Source organism: Thalia democratica, chromosome 5, assembly GCF_965202585.1.
Source record: "Thalia democratica chromosome 5, ktThaDemo2.hap1.1, whole genome shotgun sequence".
Taxonomy (NCBI): Eukaryota; Metazoa; Chordata; class Thaliacea; order Salpida; family Salpidae; genus Thalia; species Thalia democratica.
The window spans coordinates 52,910,302-52,927,251 of NC_139169.1; the positions used below are offsets into that span (position 1 = coordinate 52,910,302).

A 16,950-nucleotide genomic window follows, 5' to 3' on the forward strand; every position below is an offset into this window, starting at 1 on the left:
AAATACTGGCTGGTTTATACAGTAATGCACATTTCTGCTTGACCCCACCTTTTAACCTACTGTGCAGATATGTCTACTGCTTTAAAAAGATAAAGAAAAATTTAATCTACATTTTGCACTTATAATACTCTCTGTAAAGTTTAAGTTTTCAACTGCTTTTTTTTTTCAAATAAAGTTTATTTTTAATGACTTGCTGTACTTGTTTAAGTAGATTTTATTAATTATAAGTTAAAAAAACATGCATCCTAAGTGAAGTGAAATAAAATTCAGAATTCTACACAGATGAAAAACTAATGGAGCTTAAACAAGATAAAAGATACAGCAAGTAAGTTATCATTACTGCTTTTATGTATGTTGTATTAAACTTTCACAAAAAAATTCAAACTTATTAACTTAAAAAAAAGTAACTGTTTTTAAAATGAGAAAGTATTTATTAAATTTTAAGTGAAACAATCAATTTATATTGTATCTTTTATTTAATGACATGCAAATAACCTTATACTTGTTATATTTAAAATCATAACAGTATTAAAGTATATTAAGTTTATATTATATATGTAACTTACTTTTAAAGAGATGACTAATAACTTAAGTTAATCTATGAAAGTGACTAAATAATTGTATATACTCCATTTTATGTTTGCACTAAGTAAGTTTTTCATTTAACCTTATCAATTGTGTTAAGTTTTATTAAAAGGGACTGTATACAATAAACAAAAAGCCTATTATTATAATAAAGAAATACTTTAAAAATTGGTTGAACAATAAACTCTTAATTTTTATTCCAATTAAAACTTAAAGAGCTATTTGAATGTTTGTTTTTATTCTTATCAATTATTATAGTATAGATTAGGGTACATTTTAAATAAATTAACTTAGAATACAATAGTTTAGTTAGCATGCATCTTCTAAAAATAGGATGAAAACTAGACTTTAAACACAGACAATTTGAAAACTTAAAGTAAAACAAATTCCTATACAATGTTTTCTTCAGTTTGAATGTATAAATTTAATGTATTTTAAAAAATTTGAAAAAAAAAATTGAAAATGTATTCAGATATACTAGATAAAAAAAATGTGTTTAAAAATATTTTTTACTCCATTTAGATTTAAGTTCAAAACAAGCTATTTTTTATAAACTTTACTATGAAAGTTTTTAGAAACACTTGCATAAGCCACAAAACACTAAGTGACTGATGGGTTTCAATAATTAACTTACAATATTGTATAGTAGCTAGCTGTGCTTAGAAGCACCTTCTAGTAAATTAATAATTTGTTTCTGGGTTTTTTTCCTAAACGTTTTTTAAAACTTTAGTTGGAACCCTGAATTTTAATGCACTATTAAAATTAATTCTTAACTAGGCTTTGCTTCCAAAGCAGTTTAGGGCTTTAGACATAGTTAATCTTACTGTTACTTTCACATTGTGCAAAGTTTTAATTCTTTTCTTCAAGTTAAATTTAAGTTTATTTGAAATCTAAAGCTAACAAATACATGCCTAATTTTATTTTATACATATTATAGCTACAAGTACTTTACTGTTATGAAAATTATTAGAACATTTAAATAATAACTCAAAAAGTGATTTTGAATAATTTATTTTATTATTTGTGAGTTAATTTATCATTAGGTTAGAATGTATGCTTAACATTTGTAGTACCTTTAAAGTATCACATAAGTGTTTATAAAGTTTGGTATAGTAATCAAACTATTGACTGCACTCAAAATATAATTGAAATGCTGAGAAAAGATGATGCTCCTGAATATCATAGATATCTAGTATCTGATGATAGAAGACAAATGCATTTTAAGGCAATTTCAAAAAGTTCTACAGATATTTTAAATCAAAATAAAATAAGAAAGCAAAAAAGGAGAGCTTCTCTATTCTATTTTTTTCCAACTACAAGGTTGCATAAGTCACTTTTGAAAAAAAAACATGCTTGTTAAAGCTTAAATTACAAAAGTAAAAAATTGTAATCAATATGTTACTAGAGTTTAACTACTGCTTCTTAACTTAATTTATTTTCTGAAGAATTAAATTACCAAAATTTTGACTCCAATCGCCTTGAACTAATAATGAAAAAAGAAACTTGAAAGAGTAGGTTCCTATAATGTTTTTGCTTTATGCATTTTTGATATTGGTTAACAGGTTTGTTTAAAGCTAAATACAGGGTTGCCACTTTACCTGGAAACCTGAAAAAAACTTTAAAGACCTGGAATTTGATAATTAAGGCAAAAAAAAAACTGGAAAAACTGGAGTTTGAGAAATTTTGAAAAAAACTGGAAAAACCTGGAATTTCAAACAAAAATCACTAGAAAAACCTGGAATTTTAACAATTTTCACATGTTTAGTAGTAAAATTTCGATTTGACTCAAAAAATCTATCGTATAAATAAAAACTTTTTGTAATCATCAAAAAATATTTTTATTAAAAAACGTATTTAAAGTAGCTTTACAGTATCTTTTTAATATTTTTATACTATTTAACACAGTTTCTTACCTTTAACTTAACTCTAAACTATAAGCAGACCCAAACATGTGTACTTTTGTAGAAAGAAATTTGGAAAACCTGGAAAAAATTTTGAAAAAGCAAATGGCAACCCTGTAAATAATTAGGCAAGTTAAACTAATATTTTAGTAATAATTGTGTTGTGATAGCTATAAAATGTTTGTTAGATATTAAATATAAAGCTTTCATAATGAAAACAAACATGTTTTGTATTGAAATTATTAAATAATACTCAAAAAAAAGTTTTGCAGGGTATTTTCAAATAATACGTTAGCTAAAACTTTGAAATAGTTTTAAAAAACTGTGAAGTTGTAAATAATGTCTTTGTTACTTTACAAAGTTTGCATTTAAATATTTATGTATAATTATATTTTCTGGTTTATATTTTTTAAGTGTTACTAGAATAATAATAAAAACTGCCAAATTACAAAACTTTAGTTAGCATATTTTTAAAGAAAAATTAACTCATAAGACTTTTATAAAACTACTGATTAAACAAAAATTAAACAAAAAATTATGTTTAAACAAAACTTTTAAATATATTTTTTAAAGTGCGGAAAAAATGTTTTAAGTGAAACTAGTCTTCAAAAAGTTTTTTTTTGAGGCTTAGTTTTCCATTTTGAAAGACACTAAAATTTGATCTATTTAAAAATCCTTCAAATCTCCTCTCATCAAATCTTGTTTTGTAAACGGAAGTTTAAATTAATATCTGAAGCTTTAAATCTGTATTAGTCTTAACTTTTTGGGCATCAGTTTATAAATATTTTTTATAACCATTTAAGGGTCTATTGTATAACAGATATACAGGGATTGGTCAAATATGCACAAAAAATACTTTAGCACAAGTGGCAGGGTTGCCACTCGGTCAGGAAATCAGGAAAAGTCAGGAAAATTAAAAAAATGACAAAAGTCAGGAAAAAGTAGGGGGTTTTGAAAAAAAGTCAGGAAAAGTCAGGAAATTTGATAAAATTTAAGAAAAAGTCAGATTTTTTCAGTTTAAATTTACAATATTCCTTGTTTTCCAAAGCCTTAAAATGGTAAAAATTAATTAAAAGTCCTTTAAAGTCAGAAACAAAATCCAAAATTTTCCTAGAAATTTTCAAAAATATTTAATTTTATTTCCAATGCCTTCATCTGGTATAAAATAGTAAAATATCCTTTACAAAACTGCAAAAATTTTCTGTTAACATATTGTTCAAGTACCCTACTTGAACAAGCAGATTTTGTAAGCATTTTAGTATTGATAATCTGTAGCAAGGTCACTTCCATAGTGAAACTATGGTATATACACAAAAGTTTATCTAGCATAATTTTAGAATCAAAGTGTTTTTGTTTATGTAAATAACTGAGTTTTTTATAACTAAGCAGCTAGTTTAGTATTTCATGTAACAAGTTGATAAGTATACTTTACCTCTTTATAATTTTTTTAAAGTTGTTTAAATTTATAAAATAAGTTATAAGAGAGGTATATGCCAAGATTAAGTTTACTTATAATTTGTATTTTTTGTAGAGTAACTTAAGTTTTTAAAGTAAATAAGAGTATATTTATTTGTTACAAATTTTATACTAAATGATAAGAGGAAATATTTTATAAATGGAAGTAAAAATAAATGAGTGCTAAAAGAAATGAAGCCCACAAGTTGTGGCTTGATTTAGAGAAAAGGTTCTCTTCAACAAGTGAAGGGGCAGTAGATGAGAGCGATTTAAATAAAATGAGGCAAATGATTTTAACTGCCAAGAAAATGAAGCGAAATGCAGTTCAGATGAAGGAAACCATATATTCATTAGATGAAGAGGTTAAAGTGCTAATAAAAAAACAGAGAAAATAAATTTTAGTACATACATTTAAAAAAACAGTAAGTTCTTTATTGTTTTAATGTTTTAATTGTAAACGTTTATAATTGTTTTAAGGTTTGATTTGTGAAAGTTCCTTATTGATTTAAGGTTTTAATTGTAAAAGTTCCTTATATGTCGTTTCGTTTATTTAGATACATTTATGCTAGGAAATTCTAAAAAAATATGTTCTTTATTGTTTTAAGGTTTCAACTGTAAAAATTTGTTATTGTTTTAAGATTTTAGTTGTGAAAGTTCGTTATTAATTCAAGGTTTTAATTGCAACAGTTCCTTATATGTCGTTTGTTTATCTAGATACATTTATGCTAGGAAATGATTAAAATTTGTGTCTTTTTTCAGACAAGTTGTGTTTATAAGGTAATGATACAAGTATTTTAATGATAGAGCTGTTTATTACAAACACCAATCATACACAGATGGTTTAAGTGATGTACTGGAAGTTTGATGATAGAATTCAGCAAAAAACTGTTGTTTTTAACCTGTATTAAAATTAGATTGAAAGCTTTATATACTTTAAAGTGTTAGATTATTTATTTTAGAATAAGTTTAATTTAAGAGTTTGATTTAGAAAAGTCGTAAATTTTGGTAAAAAGTCAGGAAAAGTCAGGAATTTTTTTCTCAGCTTGATCAGTGGAAACCATGAAGTGGTCACTTTTGCACAGAGAAACTTTTTCACAAAAACTCATTTTTGCACGAAGGGTAAATTTTGCACAAGAGTAAAATAAATAGTAATATTAGAAAAATTACAGACAAATGGTAAGGGGTAGCAGTGGTATTAGATAAAATATAACAAAAATACCAAAATAATAAGAAGAAAAACTTTTACTGATTAAGGATAAGGGTTAGGGGTAACAATGATAATAATAAAATAAACAAATTATAAAATAAGAAAAAAAAAACAATTAAAAATATAAATAAATAAAGTGTCTACCTGTGCAAAAGTGACCCCACATGCAAAAGTATCCCTTCGTGCATACCTACCCCAGATATGTACCTACACGCACATATTTATTGTGGTTAACAGAAATTAAAATTAAATCCTTGATTTGCCTGTTAATTAATAATTCTCAGTATAGTTTTACTTCTATTATTAGGAATTATACAAACAATAAAAAATAAAAATAATAATTTTAACAAAAAAAAAAAACTCAATTTATGAAAAACTAATTGAGTTTTCATATTTTAGATTAATAAAATAGTTGTTTTATTCGGATGTTTTATTAGAAAATGTTACTAGCATTTAATAGTTTTATATAACATGGTAATTTTTATGTATATATTTTTTAAGTTGTTTTATAGTTTTGGTTTAACTAAATATTTTCTGAGGATTATGTGAGACATTTTTATAAACAATATCACATCAAAACAATTGTAAAAAAAATCGTTTATTATTTAAGTAAATAAATTCATTATTGTTCTGATGGTATGCTTAAAGCATAGAAACTATAGTAAACAAATTAAAAAAGATGCTCTATAGATTATGTTTTTATTTATTTTTAATTGAATAAATAAATAAATAAATATATATATATATATGTATAATTACTGATTCAGCTTTATGATAACAGCTAATTACAAAGGTTATTTAAAATATGAAAAGACTATTATATCAAAAAAAAGATAACGAAAAGTAGATATTATATTTTTAAACCCACTGTTTAGTTCAACTGTAAGTTCTAAGATAGGCAAACAATTTCAAGTTTAACTAGCACATCTTTTGATAAAAACCATCCATATAAAAAGTATTCAACCGAAACACAATTAAAGTATCATACAGTTGTACAAGCAATTTTAGAAGCAAAATGATAGCACACAAAAATAAAGTTTTAAATAAAAACATATGTTATTTAAGTGATAAAAGTAACACAAAGTATAAATTTTGCAAATGTCACAAAGAACCCTGCCCTTTAAACAACTAATGCCTATTTTCTAACATATTCTATAGATCAACAGTAGCATCCAATAAAGCAATCAAACAGTACGTGGGTCTAAGGGAAACAGTTAAAGTAGGAAAAGATGTAGGAATCACAGATTTTCATTCAATAATATTGACAAAAGACATGCAACAGAAATGCAGGGTTGCCACTCGGTCAGGAAATCAGGAAAAATCAGGAAAAATTAAAAAAAATGACAAAAGTCAGGAAAAATCAGGAAATTTGATAACATATTTTTTAAAAGTCAGATTTTGTCAGTTTAAATTTACAAAATTCCTTGTTTTCCAAAGCCTTTAAATGTTAAAAATTAATTAGAAGTCCTTAAAGTCAGAAAAAATTTCGAAAATTTTCCTAGAAATTTACAAAAAATTTTAATTTTTTTTCTGATGCCTTCACCTGGTATAAATTAGTAAAATATCCTTTATAAAACTGCAACATTTTTCTATTAACATATTGAACAAGTTCCCTACTTGAACAAGCAAATTTTGTAAGCTTTTTAGTATTGATGATCTGTAGCAAGGACACTTCCATAGTGAAACTGTGATATATACACAAAAATTTATCTAGCATAATTTTAGAATCAAAGTGTTTTTTGTTTAAATAATTGAGTTGTTTGTTACTAAGCAGTTAGTTTAGTATTTTATGTAACAAATTGATAAGTATACTTTACCTTTTTATAGTTTTTACAAAGTCGTTTGAATTTATAAAATAAGTTATAAGAGAGGTATATGCCAAGATTACTTATTATTTGTATTTTTTGTAGAGTAGCTTAAGTTTTTAAAGTAAAATTAATTTTGCTAAAATAGTATTTTTGGTAATGAATGCATCTATTTTGTCTTTTGCTTTTCTTGTTTAGTGCTATGTTCTTGTCTGATTTATCAATTTCGACTTTTTCTAAGTTGCAAATTCTGCAGCCGAATTTAGTATTAAGTTTTTGTTTCGTTCTGTTTAGTATTGCCGATTAAATTATATAGTATATGTTATTATCTTTTAAATTCCAAATACAGTTTGCCAGTTTTGTTGTATGCCTTTTGTTAGTGTTGTTGAATGAACACTTGTGATTCCTATATCTTTGTTTTAAACTATTTCCTGTAGATCTCAATTACTGTTTGGTTGCTTTATTGGATGTTACTGTTGCTCTATAGATTATGTTAGAAACTAGGCATTGATTGTTTAAAGGGCAGGGTTCTTTGCAGCAATTTAAAAGTTTATCATTTGAGTTACTTTTGTTGTTTATATTGTTTTTCTTTAAAATTTTATTGTTAAGTGCTCAGATTTTGCTACTAAAATTGCTTGTACAACTGTAAAATATTTTGATTGTGTTTCGGTTGAATATTTTTTCATCAAAGGAGGTGCTAATTAAATTTAAGGATTGCTTGCCTATTTTAGAACTTACAGTTAAACTAAACGGTGGGTTGAAAATATTACATCGTTTTTTCATTGTTTTTTGTTTCTTTTTGATATAATGTTCTTGTCTTATTTTAATTTATCTTTATAATTGGCTGAAGCTAATGCTTTTTGGTATTCACTTTTTACATTGTTAAAAGATCTTTGATTGTTAGATAGTTTTATGAGTCTTCTGTTTATTGTTCGGGTAGTTGTATTAGTACATGTCAGGGTGATTGGAGCTGTTCTTTACATATAAAAATGGTGAGTTTGGTCTGTTGTAGGGTTGGTAACTGAGTTCAATATGTTCAAAGATACATCTAAAAAAATTGGTTTGGATTAATCCGGATTTATTTGTTATTTTATAGCCGTTTTGTTTAAATAATTTAAGTAAATATTTAGCAGTAATTTCAGCTGATCGCAATGATTTGCTTCTTATTATCCGTAGTCCGTCATCTCTATATAATCCGACTTCATTATCTGTGAAAATTTTACTTTTTTAAATTTCATTCAGTAAAAATAACCATATCAAATTGCAATTTTCTGCCCCATTAAATGATCCTATGCTAACATTAAACAACTGGTCTAAATTTTTTTTTCCAGGTTTGATGGTTATATGTTAAAATTGTCTTACAAGAGTGTATGATTAGATTCATATATTTATCTATTTTTGGGTAATAGTTTTAGGCGAATTCTAATGCTTAAATTAAACAATGTTGTTTTATAGTTGGGTAAAATTTAGTAATATGGAAATTTATGAATCTGTAGTATATGTTAAATTTTGAATTTTCGAACCAGGTAATTACTTCGTCTGAATTCTATTTGAATAATCATTTATATTATTTTTAATGACAATATAAGATGAAATTTAAAAACTTCATACGTCGCAACAACAAACAGCCTTGCACAAGTTGTCTTTGAAATAAAACTCAACTATTATAAGGAAAAGACCTTGGAAATTCTCAAGAGACCTATCAAGCTTTACAAAATAAGCGAAATCCCCAAGTTTCAACCAAGCTATCCGTACATACTTAGCTGGTACAGGGCTCTGCTCACAGCAAAAGAATGCCTTGTTCCAATCAAACGAGTTCTACAACGTCTGGTCTAATTTACTAGGCTTTTTGTGCTTTGCGGCGTTTTTAGTTTACGATCAAGCCGTTGCAGTCAACGCTGCCGGAGGTGGTCTAGCGGACAAAATAGTCTTTTTGGACTTCTCCGTCTTCTACCAAACCTTCAATTGTCATCTACATCTGGGAGTCGTCGCAACTTTCCTATCCATGGACTTGCTGGGAATAGTAAGCGCAATACTCGGGTGCTACATTGTGGGCCTCTACTACATTTTACACGACCAATATTTTTTTCATGAGGTCCTACATGCTGGTCAGCTCTGTCGTGATCGTCAGTTCGGTTCCAGTGGTCACCAGCAAAAGTTACGTTGCCTGGAAGCACTTTTATCGGTTCCTTGCACCTATCCTGCGTCTTCCTGATTATATCTCATATACAAAACGGTCGTCTAAATCTATTTGTTTATGATATATTCTAATAAATAAATAAATGTATATATAAGATGTAACGTTATAAGGCGTTAAATCCTGGAGATCCTGATAAGCTAAGCTTATCGGAATGTATATCACAGATGTTCTTGTGCTAAAACTTTATTTCGACTAACGGCGTTTCACTGCTCTCAAATAAATTTAAGAACAGATCTACGGAGTCTATAAAATGTTAACACACATTAGAAAAAAAGCAGAAAAAAGCATGTATAATTATTTATAGTGTTTATCTAGGTAGTAACTATAAATGGACTTTATGGTTTAAAAACAAAGTTTGGGATAAAAGCGTAAAATTATAAAATTGTCTACAAAAAAAAAAAAAAAAAAAAAAAAAAAACAAATTTAATAAAAAATTTTATTAAATTTGTTTTTTTTGTAGACAATTTTATAATTTTACGCTTTTATCCCAAACTTTGTTTTTAAACCATAAAGTCCATTTATAGTTACTACCTAGATAAACACTATAAATAATTATACATGCTTTTTTCTGCTTTTTTTCTAATGTGTGTTAACATTTTATAGACTCCGTAGATCTGTTCTTAAATTTATTTGAGAGCAGTGAAACGCCGTTAGTCGAAATAAAGTTTTAGCACAAGAACATCTGTGATAAATGTATATATATATATATATATCTAAAATGTCTGAATGAAGTTAATTTCAGGATAATTAAACTATTGAAATTTTATGCTATCTCAGTAGAGTATATTTAGTGATAACTATATTTAGTATAAGTATTTAAATATGATAGTTATGATTTTTATTTGAAAAAAAAAATGTAGAACGAATTTGGTTCCTTAACTTCCAAGGTATTTGCTTGCTCAACTATTTCAAAAGCATGTTGCTAATGCAATTAAACATTAGATTGAAAAAAAGTTCAAATGAAATTAAGATATATACTATTGCTTTAATTTATTTTAAATAATTAAGTTGTAAAATTTAACTACAAGAATGTTTATGACTTTTTGAAAACTAATTTATTCACATTTAATCAACAAATTACAATTAAGTACATTATAGAATTAAATACTTTTTAAACGAAACAAATCTTAACTAAAACACTAAATATTTTTTTGTGCATTGTTTTCACATTAAAATTTAATAAGATGGCTTTACAATACGTGCAAATTTATTTAGTTTAAAAAAAAGTTTTAAAAGTTTTGATAAGATACATTTTATTTTGTACTATTATTTAATTTATTTATTAACTTAAGGACATAAGGGGGTCTGACTTTTTTTTTTAAACTAAAAACAACATTGTATCTTATATGAAAGCTTAAAGTTCAAACTACAAGCCAGTTTTTATAGAATAAAAAATCTTGTTTAACTTTTGAGGTATTTTAAATTTTATTAAAAAGTTTCCAATACAAACAAATCTATCTTCTCCTTTATTTTTTGAGCTAGAGACCTCTAACTTTTAGCAAACATTTCTTTTCTAGTTTAAAATACTTTGAATGTTGCGATTAAAAAAAAAAAATAGGTGATTTTTTTCCAATAAAAGTTTTGTTTTTCAAATTAAAAAAAAATTTTGCATTTAACCATTTTAGAATTTAATAATAGACTTTGTGTGAAAGTTTTAAGAAGATTGCTTAAAAAATGAAGGAGATAGATTTTTAGTGAAATGGTCTTTTTTTGTCTTTTTAGTTTTCGCCTTCCATTAGGAACCTATTGAGGTAACTGACTTTGATTGCTCATATCTCAAAAATTACTTTGAATTTTACAAGCGGTTAAAAATATCTGATAGCTTAGATAAAACTCTATAAAATAAGATCAACTTGTCAAAATCAAGGTGGACCTACCTATGCCCTTGAAGAATGTTAGATTAGCTAAATAAATTCTGTTTTCAATTTGATTACTATATCATAATACTCATAACTTATAGCCTTGCATTAAACTTCTCATCGTTTCTTAAAATGCAGTTTTTAATATTTGGTGTCTTTAAAAAACCTGAAAAAAGTCAGAAAACATTGAAAAAATTTACAAAAAACCTTTGGTATCCCTGTAATTATTAGACCTGAAGCAGTTGTATAAGATTTATTGTTATCTTACACTACAAATTAGTTTTATTGTATATAAAAAAAATCTAATTTTAATTTGTTTATAAACCAACAAAAGTTAAATTTATGGTTTTGTCACATTTATATAAGCATTGTTAACTATAGTTATTAAAATACAGTATCATGTTACAGTAATTTTTAGTTTCTACATATAAAGTATGCATCAAATCTATTATGATTTTAATTAAAACTTTTTGTGTATCTACAATGTTTAGTACAGGGTTCTGCAGCCTTTAAAAAATAATGGTCAATATTGGTGGCCCAACATCTAAAGCCTCAGTTTGGTCAGGGTGACTTACTGTGGGCAGATAGTCAACCTGACCTTTTTGTTCATACTTTTCCTGCAAGCGGGGTGACCTTCTAACAGGCTTATTTTCAGGACCCGCTGCAAGCAACTTATCATTAATATTCTCTAAGTTAGACATAGTACTATAACTAATTTATAAGTGCTAATTTGTAATTATCAGTGGCCAATATATATAAAACACTTAAAGCTACTCTAGGCTACTTTATATAAATCAGACAGACAGTTTTAAGTGATGAATCTTTTATATAAAACACAACAAGAAATAATAGCATATACAAAACTATAAATTACTATGACAAACTTTTTAGAAATTACAATCTATTTAAGTCTATTTAAAAGACTTTAAACAATAAACTAAATATTAAATAAAACTTTTAGTAAAGAAGAAACTGTAAAAGAATAAACTATTAACTATAAACCTGGCTTAAATATTTAAACAATTAAATACCAGTTGAAATATTCACTTTTAACACAAAACAATACTTACAATACACAATCACAAATCAGTTTAAGCTAGTTCCAGCTGCACACAAAACTATCACGCATTGACGCTACGTTGCATCAGTATTTAGTTTCAAACATTACATCAGATGATTCTCATTGGCTCGTGCATTCAAGCATAACTAACTCAAAACAATGACAATGCAAGGAATTTTGCACTGTCATTACACAGAGAAAGTTGTTTTCAGTAAATTATTATTCCGCGCGCGGCAATTATTATAGTAATAATAATACATAGTACTTTAAATCAAAAATGAAATAAACAAGGACTAGTAATTACTTATCATTAAATAAAAGTCTTGTGTATGTTTTATTGTTGTAAAAAAAGGCTGCACTTTGTTAGCCCCTGGTATAATCAGGGTTGCCACTCGGTCAGGAAAAGTCAGGAAATTAGGAAAAGTCAGGAAAAATTTAGAAAAGTCAAAAGTCCGGAAAAGTCAGGAAAAAATGGGGGGTTTTGAAAAAAAGTCAGGAAGAGTCGGGAAATTTTATAAAATTAAAAAAAAAGTCAGATTTTGTCAGTTTAAATTTACAAAATTCCTCGTTTTCCAAAGACTTCAAATCGTAAAAATTAATTAAAAGTCCTTTAAAGTCAGAAAAAAATTCCAAAATTTTCCTAGAAATTAACAAAAATATTTAATTTTATTTCCAATGCCTTCATCTGGTATAGATTAGTAAAATATCCTTTATAAAACTGCGAAAAATTTTCTATTAACATATTGAACATGCACCCTACTTCAACAAGCAGATTTTATAAGCTTTTTAGTATTGATGATCTGTAGCAAGGTCACTTCCATAGTGAAACTGTGATATATACACAAAAGTTTATCTAGCATAATTTTAGAATCAAAGTGTTTTTTGTTTAAGTTAATAATTGAGTTCTTTTATAACTAAACAGTTAGTTTAGTATTTTATGTAACAAGTTAATGTGTATACTGAAGCGGAATGCAGATCAGATGAAGGAAACCATATCTTCATTAGATGAAGAGGTTGAAGTGCTAATAAAAAAACGGAGAAAATAAATCTTAGTACATACATTTAAAAAACAGTATTTGATAAAGTTTTTTATTGTTTTAATGTTTTTAACTGTGAAAGCTTGTTATTGTTTTAAGGTTTGAGTTGTGAAAGTTCCTTATTGATTTAAGGTTTTAATTGTAAAAGTTCCTTATATGTCGTTTCGTTTATTTAGATACATTTATGCTAGGAAATTCTAAAAAAATATGTTCTTTATTGTTTTAAGGTTTCAACTGTAAAAATTTGTTATTGTTTTAAGATTTTAGTTGTGAAAGTTCGTTATTAATTCAAGGTTTTAATTGCAACAGTTCCTTATATGTCGTTTGTTTATCTAGATACATTTATGCTAGGAAATGATTAAAATTTGTGTCTTTTTTCAGACAAGTTGTGTTTATAAGGTAATGATACAAGTATTTTGCTAGTAGAGCTGTTTATAACAAACATCAATTATACACAGATGGTTTAAGTGATGTACTGGAAGTTTGATGATAGAATTCAGCAAAAAACTAGTGTTTCTAACCTGTATTAAAATTAGATTGAAAGCTTTATATAGTTTCAAGTGTTATATTATGTATTTTAGAATAAGTTTAATTTAAAAGTTTGATTAATAAAAGTCGTAAATTTTGGTAAAAAGTCAGGAAAAGTCAGGAAATTTTTCTCAGCTTGATCAGTGGAACCATGAATTTGTTTATGTATTTTTTTAATTAGAAGTGTCTTTTATTATTTATGACTTAATATTTGAGAGTGGTTTATAGGTAATTTGTTGTATTTTTTTTGATTATAAATTATTTAAAGTTTAATAACGCTTTGTCACGTACACATTTATGTTCTGAAATTAAAGCTTTTACTATTAAAAATCGTTATTGTTTATAATGTAGTTAATAAACTTAATTAATTATCAAATTATACTTATGTTTTAAATGTATGTTACTTTGTATTTTTTAATATTGAAAAGAGCTACTATCTAAATTTTAGACGTATTGCTCTATGACGTATTAATAAAATTAATTTATTCAGAAAATTAGCGCCAACTTCTTTTTACAACAAAATGTACTTTTTAACTTTATAAACTTTTTTAGAGATTGAATATCTCCTTATTTATCATAAAAAATGAGCAGCCATCTCGCATCCCCAAGGGGTGCGAGCACCCCTGGTTGGGAACCCCTGATCTAAAACTTCAATAATACAAACATTAGTTTTTGCAAATTTTAGTAACTAATTAACATAAATAATCTAAAAATTTTATTAAAACAGTAATATTTTGATTAGTTATTTTAAATACAATAAATTATAAAAAGTCTCAAATAAAACTTTATACATGTATTAAACTAAAAATCATTAATGAGTGAAAAAATATAAATTAATAAAGATAAGAATATTCAAACGATTGTTATACAATGTAATATAAAGAAATGAAATTTTAATGAAATAAAAATATTTTTAATCAAACTAATTTTTCATCTCACAGCACAGGCTTGTTTAAGTGTAAAACAATTTCTTTAATTTTACTAAATCCTTTATATGAATTTATTCTTTCAAGAATTTATTTTACAAACTAAGTTTCGGTCAAAGACCTCGTCAGTGCTTAAATAGATCTAAAAAAGATATGTGACAGTCATGGAAAATAGCATTTAAACAATTAAATTAAAATAAAACCAAATTTATACTCCAAATTTTTACTTAAGAAACTAAACAAATCAAGTTTTAGTATTAAGACAGAGTTTAATGTAAATTTTAGATTTTAGTTAAGTTTTAAAATCAATAAAATAATTTCAACAATAATAATAATAATAGCTGTATGTAGCTTTCTTTTTCTTCTAGTTAATTTACAAAGTAAACATTGCTTAGGCAAAAGTGTAATTAATAAAGTGAGCTTAAAATTGAGTTGAATTTAATGTAGATTATTCTAATTGTGACGTAACTATTGAAAATTTAAATAATTTTATGCTTGTAATTGCTATGAAAATTTGAAATCCCGCTCAAATGCTTTATATAAAGCCTTATAGTTCAAACAAACTTTACCTAGAAACAAAACAAGTTAAATTATAACACTAAGATAATAGAATTTGTGGCAAAGTTTAAATTTTAGTTAAGTTTAACAATCAAAGAACAACACAAGAAAATAATAAAAAAATCTGTGTGTAGCTTTCTATTTTCTTCTAGTTGATTTTCAAATAAACATTGCTTAAATAAAAATGTAATAGTTATAAGTGAGCTTAAGTTAAGATGCATTTAAATCAAGCTAATTTTTGTTATGACTTGAATATTGAAAAATTTAAGTAATTTTGTGCTTGTAATAGTTACGAAAATTTGAAATTTTGCTTGAATGATTTATATAAAAAAAAGTAATTTAGCTTAAAGAAAATAATAGCTACACAAAAATTAAAAAGCATGCATAAAACCTGTATTACGGGTGACTAAAGATTCGAAGTGGAGTTTTTGGAAGTGCGGGCAGGAATAAAAGAGCTTGTACCGTTTGTTTAGATCAGGGGTCAGCAGGTCAAAAAGAAACGTTTTTTTTATGTGCTTTAAAAACATATTTAAAGACAATTTTTTGAACAAAAAATAAAAAAGGCGATATAATATCCTTTAAATTTAACACTAAAGTTTTATTTTTGAGTTTTCGAAAATATTAGTATATTAAACTAGCTGAATGAAAATTTTAATGTGGCCTGCGGGCCGCAGTTTGCCGACCCCTGGTTTAGATTGTCCCTTCTGTCTGCTTTAGCGATCGTAACCTTTTCTAATATGCAAGTTCTGCAAATGCTTTGTGGGTATTTGGCTTTGCCAATATGGTGGATAATTTCCCAATCTATTTTGTAGTCAGTATTGTTATTTTTAAGCTTCCATATATTCTTTGATATTTCTGTTCCGTTCTCTTTATAGTTTTTAAAGTCACTAATATGGTTGTACCATCTTTTTTTTTTTAAATTCCACCTGTTGAGCCCAAATAGTTTTTTGTTCCGTTTTCCGATCTGATTGTTGCTTTATATACCACATTTTCAACTAAGCATTTATTCTCAAGGAAACATTTGTTTTTTGTTTGACAGTTGCAAAGTGTTTCTTTATGTTCATCGTTTCTTGTTTTTAAGTATTTTCGATTATATTTTTGGATTAGTCTCTTAATATTGCTCATGCAGCTATATGAACATTTCATAGCAATTACAAGCACAAGATTGTTTAAATTTTCAATAGTTACGTCACAATTATAATAATCTACATTAAATTCAACTCAATTTTAAGCTCACTTTATTAATTACACTTTTGCTTAATCAATGTTTACTTTGTAAGTTAACTAGAAGAAAAAGAAAGCTACATAAAGCTATTATTATTATTATTGTTATTGTTATATTGATTTTAAAACTTAACTAAAATCTAAAATCTACCTTAAACTCAGTCTTAATATTAAAATTTGATTTGTTTATTTCTTAAGTAAAAATTTTGAGTAAAAGTTTGGTTTTACTTTAATTTAATTGTTCAATGCTATTTTCCATGACTGTCACATATCTTTTTTAGATTTATTCAAGCACTGACGAGGTCTTTCACTGTAACTTAGTTTGTAAAATAAATTCTTGAAAGAATAAATACATTATTTCTCCTCCAGTAGTTGAGATCTCTCTATTTGTTTTCTTAAAACCAAAACATTTAAATCCTTTATATTATGATTAATCATTAATATTACACTTAGAATCTTGACATTTTATAGTTTTTTGTACACTTTGAGTTAATTATTGAATAATCTGAAATAGAATACATTTTCACCATATTCATAATAATTTAAGTTTTTCTAAGTTTTTTGTCTCAATAAAAAATATTTATTTGGAATATTTTCTATAGTTC

The 16,950-nt window shown here is 25.8% G+C and overlaps 1 protein-coding gene across 3 annotated transcripts in view; it reads left to right on the forward strand.

Moving 5' to 3' along the window:
- The first annotated feature begins 211 nt into the window (after positions 1–211).
- LOC145835706 (protein Aster-B-like) overlaps positions 212–16,950 on the forward strand; it is a 64,265-nt gene continuing 47,526 nt past the window's right edge. For 2 of the 3 annotated variants that reach the window (XM_082943405.1, XM_082943406.1), the window contains exon 1: positions 212–325. In XM_082943405.1, the coding sequence (XP_082799531.1) occupies positions 294–325 (32 nt within the window). In that variant the 5' untranslated portion in view covers positions 212–293. Of the gene's footprint in view, positions 326–7,889; positions 7,946–16,950 lie in introns of those variants that run through there. The other variant, XM_082943410.1, reaches the window with a different exon arrangement.